This window comes from Eriocheir sinensis, chromosome 41 (assembly GCF_024679095.1).
Source record: "Eriocheir sinensis breed Jianghai 21 chromosome 41, ASM2467909v1, whole genome shotgun sequence".
Lineage (NCBI taxonomy): Eukaryota > Metazoa > Arthropoda > Malacostraca > Decapoda > Varunidae > Eriocheir > Eriocheir sinensis.
The window spans coordinates 6,311,923-6,327,294 of NC_066549.1; the positions used below are offsets into that span (position 1 = coordinate 6,311,923).

The 15,372-nt window shown below is 42.4% G+C and overlaps 1 protein-coding gene across 2 annotated transcripts in view; it reads right to left on the minus strand.

Moving 5' to 3' along the window:
- Nucleotides 1-11,346: 11,346 nt before the first annotated feature.
- The window catches only part of LOC127009559 (putative neural-cadherin 2), a 93,739-nt gene continuing 89,713 nt past the window's right edge, over nt 11,347-15,372 (minus strand). For both annotated transcript variants that reach the window (XM_050882745.1, XM_050882744.1), the window contains exons 26-27: nt 14,164-14,355; nt 11,347-11,674 (exon numbers count right to left, since the gene is read on the minus strand). In XM_050882745.1, the coding sequence (XP_050738702.1) occupies nt 11,511-11,674; nt 14,164-14,355 (356 nt within the window). In that variant the 3' untranslated portion in view covers nt 11,347-11,510. The remainder of the gene's footprint in view (nt 11,675-14,163; nt 14,356-15,372) is intronic.

Consider the following 15,372-nt stretch of genomic DNA (forward strand, 5'->3'; position numbering starts at 1 on the left):
ATCCTCCGCCACTTCAAGATCCAAGTTCTTCTCCCTGCCGTCCGTCACAATACAGTCCTTCCATCTCGTCCTGAGTTTTCCTCTCTTCCTTTTTATTCATCTACGGAGTTTTTTTTATTCAAGCGTGCAATACTTATAACAGCTTCTCTTCGTGAGTCACCAACACCCACACACGCGAGGAGAGACGAACACGATTACCCACCACGCGACAACCTCCTTCTCTTCAACAGCTTATTGGTTAGATGTACGAGTCGATAAGGGCGCAGCAAACAGAAGACGAAGGGCAAGCGTGACCGAGACCATATAATAATAATAACAGTAACAGTAATAAATAATAGACGTCTTGGGTGTGACTAAGGAAGCTGACCGTCTTTTAGGATGTCCCAGTGTGGTACAGAGCTCATTATTTTTTTGCTGTATGGGGGGGAAAGGGGGGATGGTGTGTGTGTGTGTGTGTGTGTGTGTGTTCTTTCCCTTACGGTCAATGTGTGAGTGGTATTGTGACAAGGCCTCTCCTGTCTTTCACTGTGATTCTTTCTCTTTTTACTTATGCTATTGTTACGTATTATTATTTGTACTGCCATTGTTGTTATTGCTATTGTTGAATGAGTAGTAGTAGTGGTAGTAGTAGTAGTAGTAGAAGTAGCAGTAATAGTAGTAGTAGAAGGAAAAGAAGGAGGAGGACGAAGAGGAGGACGAAGAGGATAAGCACAAAGACGAGGACAACGAGGAGAAGAAGTCATGGTATTCCGCTCACTTCTAGTCAAGAATTATAAATATGGAACGTGACCCAGATTTCCCATTAAGAGGAAGGCAGCGAGACAATAATACGACTCAGGGAGCGGTAAATTTCTCCTCGCCGGGCTGTCCTTCACGGCGGGGAATGGAATCGGAATCCTAATAACATTCTGACCCACTTCGAGTTCAGCCACTTCGCCTAGTCTTCACGCACCATTACGGAGAGATGAATAGTGTGACCCAAGAGGTTTTACGGGCTTTAATTCTTTGCCAAGCCCTGTAATGTAAGGCGCGGGCAGGTCAGTATATCACAGCACAAGATTAAACAGCGTGATTTTTTTTTTTTTCGCGTCAGTCATTTTTTTTATTTTTTTACCTGCTTTGATTTAAGAGGCAAAGTTAAGGAAATGGAGTTTGATCGTGGATGATGCTTTTCTTTTGCGAATTTACTACTACTACTACTACTACTACTACTACTACTACTGATATTACTACTACTACTTCTGTTACTACCACTTCTACTACTACTACTACTACTACTACTACTACCACTCTTGACGGTTAAATTCCTTCCTTCATCGAACGCGACATTAGCCTTAGAAGGGTCGATTGTAACATAAGATCAAATCCAACACAACTCCCATATAACCGTATTTGCCATATGTATTTCAGGTCCTTATATATTGTTATCGTATGCAGTCAAATATAAAAATAATTCACTGGGTTTTTTTTAAGTCCCTGTATAATAATTTTTCGTCACCTTTTTTGTGTTAGTATCTTGTGTTAGTATCTTGTGTGTATCTTGTGTTAGTATCTTGTGTGTATCTTGTGTTAGTATCTTGTGTGTATCTTGTGTTAGTATCTTGTGTGTATCTTGTGTTAGTATCTTGTGTGTATCTTGTGTTAGTATCTTGTGTGTATCTTGTGTTAGTATCTTGTGTGTATCTTGTGTTAGTATCTTTTTGTTAGTATCTTGCACACAACAAAGCATTTTTCGCAGGTTATCGTAGTGAAATCGCTAAGACTCATACCCTCAAACATTACGGGGCTTACAGTCTCATGAAGTTTAAATTGATGAGGCTTTCGTGGAAGTTGTGGGTTATTATTTTGGTAGTCTTATGAGTCTAGTGAGAATTTGTCAAGGCTTCTGAACAATGGGAAAAGAGCTATTGAGGGGGAACCCGGTTAATCTCTTTTGTGGCCTTTGAAAATATTTACTGGGAGAACAGAACGCGTCTGAGAATAAGCGTCTAAGGTTCTTGTGACTTAGAAAAGCGCAAACCATCCATGCATCTCAAAACGCCTCATCTCCATCACCGACTGACAAAAGGGTATCGAGCCGCGGTACACAGGCAAACGTTCTTGATCTTGTGCTTCTTGTTCTTGTTCTTCTTGTTCCCTTGCTTGTTATTTTTCTTGTTCTTTTTCTGTTCTTTTTCTTGTTCTTTACCTTGTTTTTTCTTGTTCTTTTCTTGTTCTTTTTCATGTTCCTTTTCTTGTTATTTTCTTGTTCTTTTTCCTGTTTTTTCTTTTTTTTCTTTTTTTTGTTCCATCTTTTGTTCTTTTTCTTGTTCTTTTTCTTGTTCTTTTATTGGTCTTTTCCTGTTTTTTCTTGTTTTTTTTCTTGTTCTTTTTCTTATTCTTCTTATTATTATTATTCTTGATTCTCAAAACGCCTTATCTTCATCACCGACAGACCAAAGGGTATCGAACCGCGGTACACAAGCAAGCGTTCGTCCCAGCCCCAGCATTCATCCACCTCCCAGCCAGGAAAAGATCGAACGCATGCAGAGAGGAAGATGAGGAGGAACTTGCAAAACTTTCCACGATAATAACTCTCCACAGTGTCTTCCTCGTTCGTTCCTGTCAGAAATTCATCAACCTAATCTCACACTGGATGATCTTGGATGAGCTCTCATTTCCCAAGTGGACAAGGAAGCTATTATTTTTCTCTGGTTTTCTTCTTACGCGTTGCACAGAGTCAGTTTGTGTGTGTGTGTGTGTCGGGAGATTTACGGGTCGTACGGCATCGAGGAGGAGAGTGGAGTAACGATTGGTGGTGTTTTTAGTGCGGGTGGTTCATGTAATGGTGTGTTCTGCCTTTGATAGCTTTTCATTATTATAGTTTCTTATTATTATTATTATTTTCATTTATTTTTATTGCAGTTTTTATTATTATCATTCTTCTTCTTCTGCTTGTTTTTGTTGGCCTGCTTGTTCTTCTTCTTCTTTTTCGTGTTCTTGTTTTTGTTCTTCTTCTTGTTCTTCTTCTTCTTGTTCGTCTTCCTCTTCTTCTTCTTCTTGTTCGTCTTCGTCTTCGTCTTCTTCTTCTTCGTCTTCTTCTTCTTCTTGTTCGTGTTCTTGTTTTTGTTCTTCTTCTTGTTCTTCTTCTTCTTGTTCGTCCTCCTCTTCTTCTTTTTCGTCTTCGTCTTCTTCTTCATCTTGTTCGTCTTCTTCTTCTTCTTCCTCTTCTTATCCTTATTTTTATTCTTAATATTATCATTATCATTATTCTCATTATTACTTAATATCACCATCATCATCATCATCATCATCAATATTACACAAAAGTTTCCGTTATTTTCATGAAGCTTTATTAACCTTCATCACATTTCCTCGCGCTGACTCTATTTCTGGTCTAAATATTTCCATTGTGAAACTCGCATCGTACTTTTACGCCCCTTTTTTATTTACTTCATCCTCTCTTTCACTCTAAGGCGAGGACAATTAATTTTCCACCTCCGTCATTGTTTCCTTTTTCCCTTCTGGCACCTCACTACAGAAGAGGTACAGGATAACAAAGGCTTTTCACTTGACCTTTTCCACGACCCAACGCCTTTTTCATTAAGCCGTCTCCTACAAGTGCTATGATATTCTCTTTTGTCACCCCCGTTGTGCTCCTTGCTTAACCGCATCACGTTTTCTTTCACCGCTTTTCATATCTAGTATAAAAATCTTCGTACTCTACTTTACTGCGAGGGGATGACAGTTCAGTATCTCTCTCCATCATTGTCTCTGTTTTCCTTTTAAGAACTGGCTGTAGCAGTAAGTAGCGGGGTGTTTTTTTTTCATATTGTTTTCTTTTTATTTACGCCCTTACGCTGTCTCCTCTGCTGTAAAAAAAAAAAAAATGAATAAGAGAGGTAAGCGTTGACAAAGACTCCTCTCATATACTTTTCCACGAAGACCTTTTTGAGTAAGCCTTGTCCTACAGCTGCTACCCTGTTCTGTTCCGTCACCCCGCTGAGCCTATTTCTAAGCTGTATTACATTTTTTTCCACGCTTTTTAATATCCAGTATAAATCGTTCGTATATAGGCTTTTCTCATATCCTATTCCACGAAGGTCTTGTTGATTAAGTCTTTTTCTTCAACTGCTATTTCGTTCTCTTTCGTCAACTCCGTTCGGCATATTTCGTAACTGCGCTTCGTTTTCTTTTTCCACCTCTCACTATATCGAGCACAGACTCAGTACTTTCTTCCACTATAAGGCGAGAAAAGTTCATTTACCATCTCCGTCATCGTCCACATTTTCCTTCTGTCACATCACCACGAGAAGTAAGGGAGAACAAAGGCTCCTCTCGTATCCTTTTCCACGAACACTTTTCTAATTAAGTCTTGTTCTTCCGATGCTCTTCTCTCTCTCTCTCTCTCTCTCTCTCTCTCTCTCTCTCTCTCTCTCTCTCTCTCTCTCTCTCTATCTCTCTTTTATTTATTCCTTAATTTTTCTCTTTCTCTCTCTCTCTCTCTCTCTCTCTCTCTCTCTCTCTCTCTCTCTCTCTCTCTCTCTCTCTCTCTCTCTCTCTCTCTCTCTCTCTCTCTCTCTCTCTCTCTCTCTCTCTCTCTCTCTCTCTCTCTCTCTCTCTCTCTCTCTCTCTCTCTCTCTCTCTCTCTCTCTCTCTCTCTCTCTCTCTCTCTCTCTCTCTCTCTCTCTCTCTTTAAATCCTTTTCAACGAACACCTTTTTTAATCAAGTTTTTTCCTTCAAATGTTCTTTTCTCTTCCGTCACCTCCGTTGAACCCGTTTTTAATTAACTGCATCACGTATTTTTCGCCCTGGAGCAGAAAGAGGAGGAGGAGGAGGAGGAGGAGGAGGAGGAAGAGGTAACAGACCATTTTCATATTCAGCATAAATTTTTCATACTTTCTTTTACTGTAAGGGGAAGGCAGGTCATTTTCCGCCTCCATCATTGTTTTTGCCTTCCTTCTAAGAACTCATTAAGAGAGGTGAAAGATGCCGGTCTCTTTTCACATAGTATTCCACGAACGCCTTATATTTTTTCTTTTTTATCAAGCCTTGTCCTTAAAATGCTGTGCTGTTCTCTTCAGTCACCCCTTTTATGCTCATTTCTTATCTGCATCACATTTTCTTCACCTCTTTTCATATCCAGTTTAAATATTTCCTACTGTCTTTTACTACAAGCTTAAGACAGTTCAGTTTCCACCTCCAAGGCTGTCGAGCAGATTAATCACCAAAGCAAAGGCAACCGTGAGCAAAAATAATTCTGTTGCCTGCGTTTCCATGTTTCCATGTTTCCATGTTTCCATCATTGTCCCTGTTTTCCTTCCTTCATTCCTGGAAGTCACTACGAGAGGTGAGCGATGACAAAGACCCCTCTCATTCTTTTCCATGAACACCTCTTTACCTGAGCCGTGTCCTTCGAAAGCTATTGAATTATCTTCCTCCACCCCCGCCGACCCCCCTTGAGCTCAATTGCTTTAACTAAAATCAAAATGTGACTGCCATAGACTTTTTTTTAAAACTGCGAAGATGTTTGATATGTGTAAATTACTCTAGTCCCTTCTCTATCTGTGTCTGTCTCTGTCTCTGTCTCTGTGTCTGTGTCTGTGTCTGTGTGTCTCTCTGTGTCTGTCTCTCTCTCTCTCTCTCTCTCTCTCTCTCTCTCTCTCTCTCTCTCTCTCTCTCTCTCTCTCTCTCTCTCTCTCTCTCGTTTCCCCGCCTTGCTATCTCTCCCCACAACGCCAGACTCATAGAAAAGAAATCAGAAAACTTGTGTTCGTATCACTCGTTAATGACTCAAACGTTACCCTTTACACCAGTGGTTCCAAAACTTTTCCAGGCTGTCGTCACCTTGGCTCCCGGGTGAGTTCCTAGAGACCGCCTCCCCCCCAACACACACACATACACACACACACATGCGAACACACTCCTCTTTCTCGGTATGCGGTATGCTGCAAATTGACACAGATTTTGTCATTCGGATTTAGTAAAAGCAAAAACGTTATTGATTAGTCCAAATGCCACCCTGCCGCCCCCTACTGTATCCTGTTTTCCTCATTAACCCCCCACCCCCCACCCCGATCTTTCCACCGCCTGACCGCCCTCATTGGGAACCCCTGCTTTATGGCTTATGTCTCTTGTACTTCATGTATTTCTCCTCTGGGATCTAAACCTTTCTCATACGTGCTAAAGTAAGTAATGCGATTCAACTTCTGTAAAATCTTTCCCATCTCCTCCAAAATGCTTCTTATGATTTTTTTTTTTTTTTTTTTTTTTTTTGCAACAAAGGAGACAGCTCAAGGGCACAAAAAAAGGAAACAATAATAAAAAAATGCTCTTAATGCGTAATACTTTTCTAGCCCGATCCCTCCCTCCGGCAAGATGTACAGTCTATTTTGTTTCTGCCGTCCAATCCGTCGCCATTATTACCCATCATGTTCGTTTAATTGATCCACTTCCTTTATCAGGCTTCCTCTCGCCCCTTTGTCGTTAGCGTCGCCTGTATTGCTGCCCTTGACACACACCCTCCATCTGAATAGCAACTGTTCCGTAGCTGACGACAAGTACATTACTCTATTACTGTCACTACCATGCTGTATTGTCCACTCCACGAGCACTATAGTTAGCCAGCTTCTCAGGGATCCCGCCCCCTTGTTCCAGCCTCTACATGGAATCCTACTTCTATATACGTTTCAGTTCCTATCAAATCAGTTGCATAAAAGCTCGGCGTTCTGTTTCGTGCACGCCCACTCTTCATGCAGACACGGGTTCCCCACCTGGATCCCCCTCGCGCCCACACCTCGTAAACCTTCCCCGTGAAATATGAGAACCTAAACTTCGTGGTGAGTTCCCGTTTAGCGTGAGCAGGAGCAATTCTCTACATCATCGTAACTTTCAATGAGCAAATATCTTGAAGAGGAAAAAGGAGGATACTATAATGTTACAAGCAAAAGGAATACGGACGGGTTAAGGAAAGGAGGATACCATTGTTATTAGTAGAGAAATAGATACAGGTTAAGGAAAGGAGAATACCAATATTACAAGTAGAGAAATAGATACAGGTTAAGGAAAGAAGGATACCATTGTTAGAAGTAGAGATATAGATGCAGGTTAAGGGAAAGAGGATGCCGATGTTACGAGCAAAAAAGAAAAAAAATGACAGGATAAGGAAACGAAGATCCAAATATTACAAGCAAAAGGGATTCAGTAAGTCAGGTAGGTGAAAAGAGAATATCGATGTTACAAGAAGAGGAATACTGACGGGCTATTAGGAAAAGAGAACACCGATCTTACAAGCAAAGGAACACTGACAAATTAAGGCAAAAAATATACCAATGTTACAACCGAAGGAATACTAACAGATTATGGAAAAGAGGATATCAATAGTTACAAGCAAAGACGCCCTGACAGACACTCTCCCCCCCCCATCCCCCCCCCCGCCCCCTCAGTCGCCACACACACACACACACACACACACACACACACACACACACACACACGCACACACAAACACATTCACGCCTTAATTCCACCTTGCCATTCAGCCACATGTCTCTTGAAACTCCACCGGAAAAAGAATCGCCAGGAGCCTTAAGTGACCATTTTCTTCTAAGAGCGTAGATTTCGTTTTATAAGTTTAAAATATTCCGGAAAAGTAAGTGTTCTGAAGTGTGTGAGGGGGGGTGGGGGGGGTTGTGTGAGGGGAGAGGTTGTGTGGGGGGGGTTGTGGGGGAGAGGTTGTGTTATGGGTGTGGGGGGGGAGAAAGTAGAGATTGTGTGTGGGGTGAGGGGGAGAGGCGAGAAGTGTGTGTGTGTGTGTGTGTGTGTGTGTGTGTGTGTGTGTGTGTGTGTGTGTGATAAGTTTTAAGAGGTACACGCCAGGTTTTGTTGTGTTAAGACTCCGATATAGAGGCTGTGCTTATCGCCCCGCCGCAGACCCCATACACACACACACACACACACACACACACACACACACACACATTTTTCATTTTCTTTTCTGTCTTTCTTTTTCCATTTATTTTTCATCCTTTTTATTTCCTTATTTTATCATCACTTTTTCGCATTTTTCTCTTACTTCTTTGTACCGGGAATCACACACACACACACACACACACACACACACACACACACATTGCAACCAACCGTTATCGTATGTTGCAGGCACTTTACTTCTCTGACGTTATTTGTTGCAGTATCCTTTTTCATCGTTATTACTTTACACAACGGTGCGTTTAAAAATTGAGTGCCTTTTTTTCTTCTCTCTGCGGATACACTATATTGCGTTGATAAAAAAAAAATAACAGTGTATTACGAACGCTTTCTTTATGCCATGCCACAAACCTTGACACATATAATGATTTTCAGCTTTAAGAAACATCACAGCACAAATCTCATAGAATAAAAAAAAAATCACAACATCTACCTTAGAGTATAATCACCACACCAATTTCACCTTACAGAAACATTACAACACATTCACCTAATTAATAACACCACAAAACTTGCACTTCAGTGAGGGTAGAAACACAACAACACGTCACCTCAGATAGAGTAGAAACATTGCAACACAGCCTCAAATAAAGAGGTAACATCGCAACACTTCAACCTCAAATAAAGTAGAAACATTGCAACACTTAACCTCAAATAAAGTATAAACATTGCAACACTTAACCTCAAATAAAGAAGAAACATCGCAACACTTAACCTCAAATAAAGTATAAACATCGCAACACTTAAACCTCAAATAAAATAGAAACATCGCAACATTTAAAACCTCAAATAAAGTATAAACATCGCAACACTTAACCTCAAATAAAGTATAAACATCGCAACACTTAACCTCAAATAAAGAGGTAACATCGCAACACTTAACCTCAAATAAAGAAGTAACATCACAACACTTAACCTCAAATAAAGAAGAAACATCACAACACTTAACCTCAAATAAAGAAGAAACATCACAACACTTAACCTCAAATAAAGAAGAAACATCACAACACTTAAACCTCAAATAAAGAAGTAACATCACAACACTTAACCTCAAATAAAGAAGTAACATCACAACACTTAAACCTCAAATAAAGAAGTAACATCACAACACTTAACCTCAAATAAAGAAGTAACATCACAACACTTAACCTCAAATAAAGAAGTAACATCGCAACACTTAACCTCAAATAAAGAAGTAACATCACAACACTTAAACCTCAAATAAAGAAGTAACATCGCAACACTTAACCTCAAATAAAGAGGTAACATCGCAACACTTAACCTCAATTAAAGAAGAAACATCACAATACCTAAACCTCAAATAAAGAAGTAACATCGCAACACTTAACCTCAAATAAAGAAGAAACATCGCAACACTTAACCTCAAATAAAGAAGAAACATCACAACACCTAAACCTCAAATAAAGAAGAAACATCGCAACACAACCTCAAATAAAGTAGAAACATCGCAACATTTAAAACTTCAAATAAAGTAGAAACATCGCAACACTTAAAACCTCAAATAAAGTAGAAACATCGCAACACAAACTCAAATAAAGTAGAAACATCGCAACATTTAAAACCTCAAATAAAGTAGAAACATCGCAACACTTAAACTCAAATAAAGTAAAAACATCGCAACACTTAAAACCTCAAATAAAGTAGAAACATCGCAACACTTAAACTCAAATAAATAAGAAACATCACAACACAACATCAGATAGACTCACCTCAAATCAGAGTAGAAAAACATGTCCTAAATTAAAATACAGGCAACTCCAATTATCTGAAGAAAAAAAAACATGCAAACCCACACACACATAAGTACACAGACATACTTACGTGACACAGACATCAGTCGCTTATTACTCCCAGTCAGTAATTACTCCTTGTGTCTACTTCCACAGAGCCATTCTTCCCTTCACCAAAACGGAACAAAACTTCAACTGAGAGAGAGAGGAGCGATTCTAAAACTTTGTCGCGATACAAGTTTTAACTCTTTCGTTCTTCGCGTTCACTCACTAATAACGCCGAGAAATAACTCCTGTGTACTCCTCTGTCAAGTATCCGGTACAAAGAGTGAGAATAATCAAGTTGCAATAAAGTAATCAAGTTGGTTCGATAGAAGACAAAGTTTCTACATGCTCGCATCCGCTGGACCGCTCAACTCACAGCGACACCGACAGGTAGACTGAACCGGAGTCGTCCACGGAGGTCTGTTGGAGCAAGTGCAGGCGAGGGTCGTGCGTCTGGCAGGTGGGCGGCGAGCGGAGCAACAAGGCCTTATTACAATTAGTGCTTTCGGCATCCCCGTTGAGTGTTTGTGACGAGGTGACGGCTATGAGTGTTCCGGCGAGAAGAGCGGTACTGATGTCACGGCGAGGAGTGAGCCATGATGGGCGTTCAGAGCGTTTGTGTGTTGTTTACTCGTTCATTTGTTTGACTGCTGTGTGTGTGTGTGTGTGTGTGTGTCAGAGAGAGAGAGAGAGAGAGAGAGAGAGAAGGTAGCGCTGATTCTGAGTCATGGTGTCGCATGAGATTGCATCGCAGAGTGCATGCGAAGGACGGTTTCCTGCTGACGCGGCTCTCAAGAGGACCGACCACGCACGTCGCCACAAATGAAGCTCCACGCTTGGCTCGCCACCTCGCTGCGTCACGGGGGAGCACCGCCACGAGTGTAGCATACAGCAGGAGTGTGTCATCAAGTCAAGGTCGGGTTTATGGGAGGGCGGTTTGCCCGACCTATTGGCTCTGTGCGGTGAGACGTGTATACGAGAGGGATTCCAGCTGATCCTGTTTGCATAATTACGCCATTCCCAGTTGGACAAAGTTGCACATGCAGAACATTAACCATAATTCATGCACGCAGACACATATGTGGCCACGGCAAATATGGCTGCCATGAAACCTCGTTGTTGAAGTAGTGACGTTGTAATGAGCTTTAGTAACACTCTCCTCGTCATATAAGCGAAAATATACGTTTTCATTAAGAAATGCAGATAATTTGCGGTGACATCGTACGTCGTGTCATCGTCCCACAACACAACAAGGAGGAAACATATCAACGGCTCCACCACGCCATGACTGTCGATTTTTTTTTTTTTTTCCGAGATGTTTGCGCGTCGATGCACAGTATGCGGTCATGAGAATGAAAGAAACAAATGAAAGTGAGAAAAGAGCAATGAGGTGGTGTGTCTCAACGACAAAACATTGTTTATTGTCACCAAAAAAGTCTGAGCTACCAATTCTTGTGGCAACTTGACAGACAGACCTTGGCTCTGTGTGCTTCCCTGAGCAGCTGCCTTTCTACTGTCAAACGGTGTCCCTGTTTTGGTGAATAAGTATGTTTTATAGTCCTCACAGATAAAAGTAAACACTTTATTTTTCATTAATTTTATTACAGCAATACATCGTTAGGCACAGAATAGGAGGAGCACCGCCCCGCGGCAGCAACATGAGATGCGTGAGGCGCGGCGGGACTCCAGGAGACAAGGGATGAAGAGCGTCTTGTTCTTGGCAGGGTGTCCGGGCCCAGACAACACTACAATACACTTTCCACGCACCTTTCCTCCCGGCCAGGGAAAGCCGCGGCGTCGTGTGGCGGAGCGCGTGGTGTCCAAGATGACCCGGACAGCGGATGACCCGGAAGAGAGGGAGCTTTAACAGATGGTGCGGCGGCGGAGGGCACGGCTGGGGGCGGCTCCCCTGAGGAAAGAGAGAGGAGAGCCATTGGCGGCGAGACAATGGAGGGTTTAGGCGGAGGCAGACATTTCGGGGCGAGGAAACGCGGGGCCGCAATGCCGAGAGCCGGGATGGCGTGGGAAGCAGAGATCGCATAGAAATGGAAAACAGTGTGCAGGCGCCGGTGTGGCCGAGTGTTGCGGGATCAGCGTGAGTGAGACAAGGAAGGGCGGCGACACGGAACTAAAGACGCCATGATGGTGATGGCGTCATGCCTCTGAAACCATTCTGGGATCAAGTTGTATCATGAGGTCATTCTGTCTCTCATTCGCGCACGGTGTATCCTGCAGAGGCAAGAGGGTGGAGGGTGGGCGCTGACAGCCAGAGCCACTGTACACACCTTGGCAGTAGTTACCCGAGTTACTGGCAGAGTACGTGGATGTGACCTTTTTAATTTAACAAGATATGGCCTCCATCTAAAGCCCTGAGAGAATAAAGTGCACTGCTCTCATCAAGTAAATGATTCCACTTGTATTTTGAAAAAGAGCTGCAGAGTGATAAGCATGCTGCTCGCTATTCTTTGAGCAAGTGTAAAACATGTGTGTGTATTTGACTGGTTCACAATGCTAGACTCAATGACTTCTCACTGTGAGGGACTTTTTCGAGTGACGAACACCACAGCAGGAGACCTTGTAGCAGCACAACAGAGATTATTTTCTGAAAATTGAGATTGATCTAAAGTAATGTTCTGCACTAGGGACTGATGGAGCTGCAGACTCATGCAGCTCACCACTCAGCATGTTAGTTAATGAAAGAAAACACCAAATTGGCATGACGTGTATGGCATTCCCTTCACCTTGTGTCTATGCCATCATGACTTAATCACAAGTTGAGGAAAACTCACGATTGGTCTTAAAGATTTGCTCTCAGGGCCGTACTTTAAAAACCTTTCGCCAGGCCTGGCACTGGATTTCTCCGGGCGATCCGATATTTGGTACCATTAGACGGAATGAACTCTTCACCGGGCAAAGCCTCGCCAGCGCTGAGGACGAAATAGTAATGGAGCTTGCCTAGGCCTATATGAGCATCTGTAAGCTTATCAATTAGAGTAAAGAATCTCTGCATCTTTTGGTTCGGTCAGGGACACGTTGGCTTGCCAGAAACATTAGTGTGAAAGGCTCTTTGACCGTGGCACTCACTGAAAGGTCACTTTGCTGTTGCTGCTTCCTTGTGTGATAAGTAAATGCACAGAGAACTCAAATCTCCTGGATCACGCTGATTATCTATATATAACATTTTTACACCAATATGAACGAATATGAAAGAATTAACTTACTGTTCTAAAGGAGGAAGCTGTTAATTGTAGCCTTACCGATAAGCTGGAATAATTCACACATCTCATGGTGCTAAGAATCTCTTATCCAGGCTATGCAAAGCTAGAGTAGCGGCACAATTTTCGAGGAAAGTGTGAACCAGAACTTTGAAATAACACAGACATGCAGACAGTGAGGAAAAGGGACTCCCGCGCTGGGTGGACGACAGAGAGCGGACACATGAACAATACATAGCGGACACATGAACAATACATAGCGGACACATGAACAATAGATAGCGGACACATGGACGGCAGACGTGTCGCAGATATATTCAGGGTTATTTCGCTCGCCAGTCAGACGCACTCACCACCACCACCACCACAGCCACCACCACAGCCACCACCACACCTTCCTCACCCCCACCACAGCCACCTCCACGATCTCAATAACAGCAGCGACCACGACAACAACAACGACAATAAAAGCAACAATAATTCAACTACTACTACTACTACTACTACTACTATATACATCCTCAATTCAGTATCTACGAAACCACAAGCTAATGAATAAGATACCAACCAACACACTACGACATCCGCGACAATAAAACGGCGGAAAAGTAATCGGGTCTTCCAATTTTGGCTTCTCGTAACTAGCACCATTTGACTGACATTTATTTTTTGACAGTAACGGAAGCATATTAGAGTCAAAAGGAACAGAAGCTAATAAATAAACTTCAATCAATATCAATCTCAAATTATACCAGTGGCTTTTTTTTATTTTTTGCCAGTACCATCTGACAGACACATTGATAGTTTATTTTACAGTAACGGAAGAAAAAAATAAAGCTTCAGTATCAACTTCAAAGGACCAGTTAACTAAACCACTAATAAAAAAGGATGCCACAGACGTAAAAGAAAACACTAAAATGATCCTGAATCAGTATCAACATCAAACTACCAGTAAGCTTAACCACTGATGGCAAAATAAATAAAAAATGCCACAACGGTAACAGAACAAACACTGCAGCAAACTCCAAATCAAAATCAACATCAATCTACCACTAAACTAAACCCCTGATGCAAAAAAAAGTCAACAGTTGTAGAAGAACCAAGATTAAAATAAACTTCAATCAAACATCAAACTTCCAGTAAACTAAACAGCTGCCGCAACGAGTGTCCACATCAAACTTACAGTCCCCGGCAAGAGTGGAGGCGAGGGACCGTGTGGCGGCGAATTTGTTTCCCTCGCACAAGTAGTCACTCGGCCTATCCCCCGGCAACGACTCCGCGGCCTCCAGGAGCACAGACAGTCGCTGCACCTCCGCCATGGACATAGATGAGGAGACTCCGCTGCCGCCGCCGCCTCCACCGTCCGCTGATGAACCTGCAAACGAGTCTCAAAGTATAACAGGTGCTTGTGTGTGTGTGTGTGTGTGTGTGTGTGTGTGTGTGTGTTTTCACCTGCCACCACTTGTGCCTTGGTTATAACACACTGTAAATCAGAGTGATCGGTAATGGTGGAGAACTTTCCGAGAAATGATTGTCTTTCAAAGTTTTGTAAGGATATCACATATACTTTGTCATACCCTATAACTGCGCGTTGCGTCGGTGCTCGTCTCCGTCACCTGAGCCCTTAGGCCTGTGGTATGTAAGACCCCATCACGCCGGGACAAAGGATCAGCGTGACATCCAAGTTAAAACAGTTTATTTCCCTCAGGTACTCAGACATCCGGTCACTGACCAGTCAGAATTGGAGACGAACAGTCGGGTAGGATGCGCGCTGACTACAGAGGCTGGGATCGAACCCGGGGCCTTGGATTCGTAACTAGACGTGCTAACCATTAGACCAATACTTCTACAGAGAAATATATCAGCAATGTTATAACCCCCTGCTGTGATATTTTTCACCAGGAGTATGCTTATAATATAAAAAATCAGTCATTTTTCATTAGGTTCGTGGTACTTTTTAGTTCCGTCAGAAGAAATGGCAGATGCAAAGTGCGAATTACATGAGAGTAGAAAGGCTGCCGTCTTTACTGAGGAGCCAAAGCGTATTGTGGGTCGTATGATTTTTTTTGGTTTTGATAGTGGCACCGAGCCATAGAGTAAGGGGAGTTTGGCCAACTTGATCACAGGCACCACCTTGTTACCAAAAGAGCCGCGCGAAATTAAAATTAAAACTGATGCTGATTCAAAGGTGTTTTTACTCTACCCTAGGTGCCGTCAAGATGAAGAAGTATCTAGAGTACAAAAACACTATTGTATCAGCATCAGACTGAATTTCTCGTGGCTCTTTTGGTAACATCATGTCGCCGTGTGAAAGAGCTGGCCAAACCCTGTTATTCCATTGCTCTGGCGTTGCCGCGATGTACATCCTCTTTGGATCACTTTGGGGCGCTGC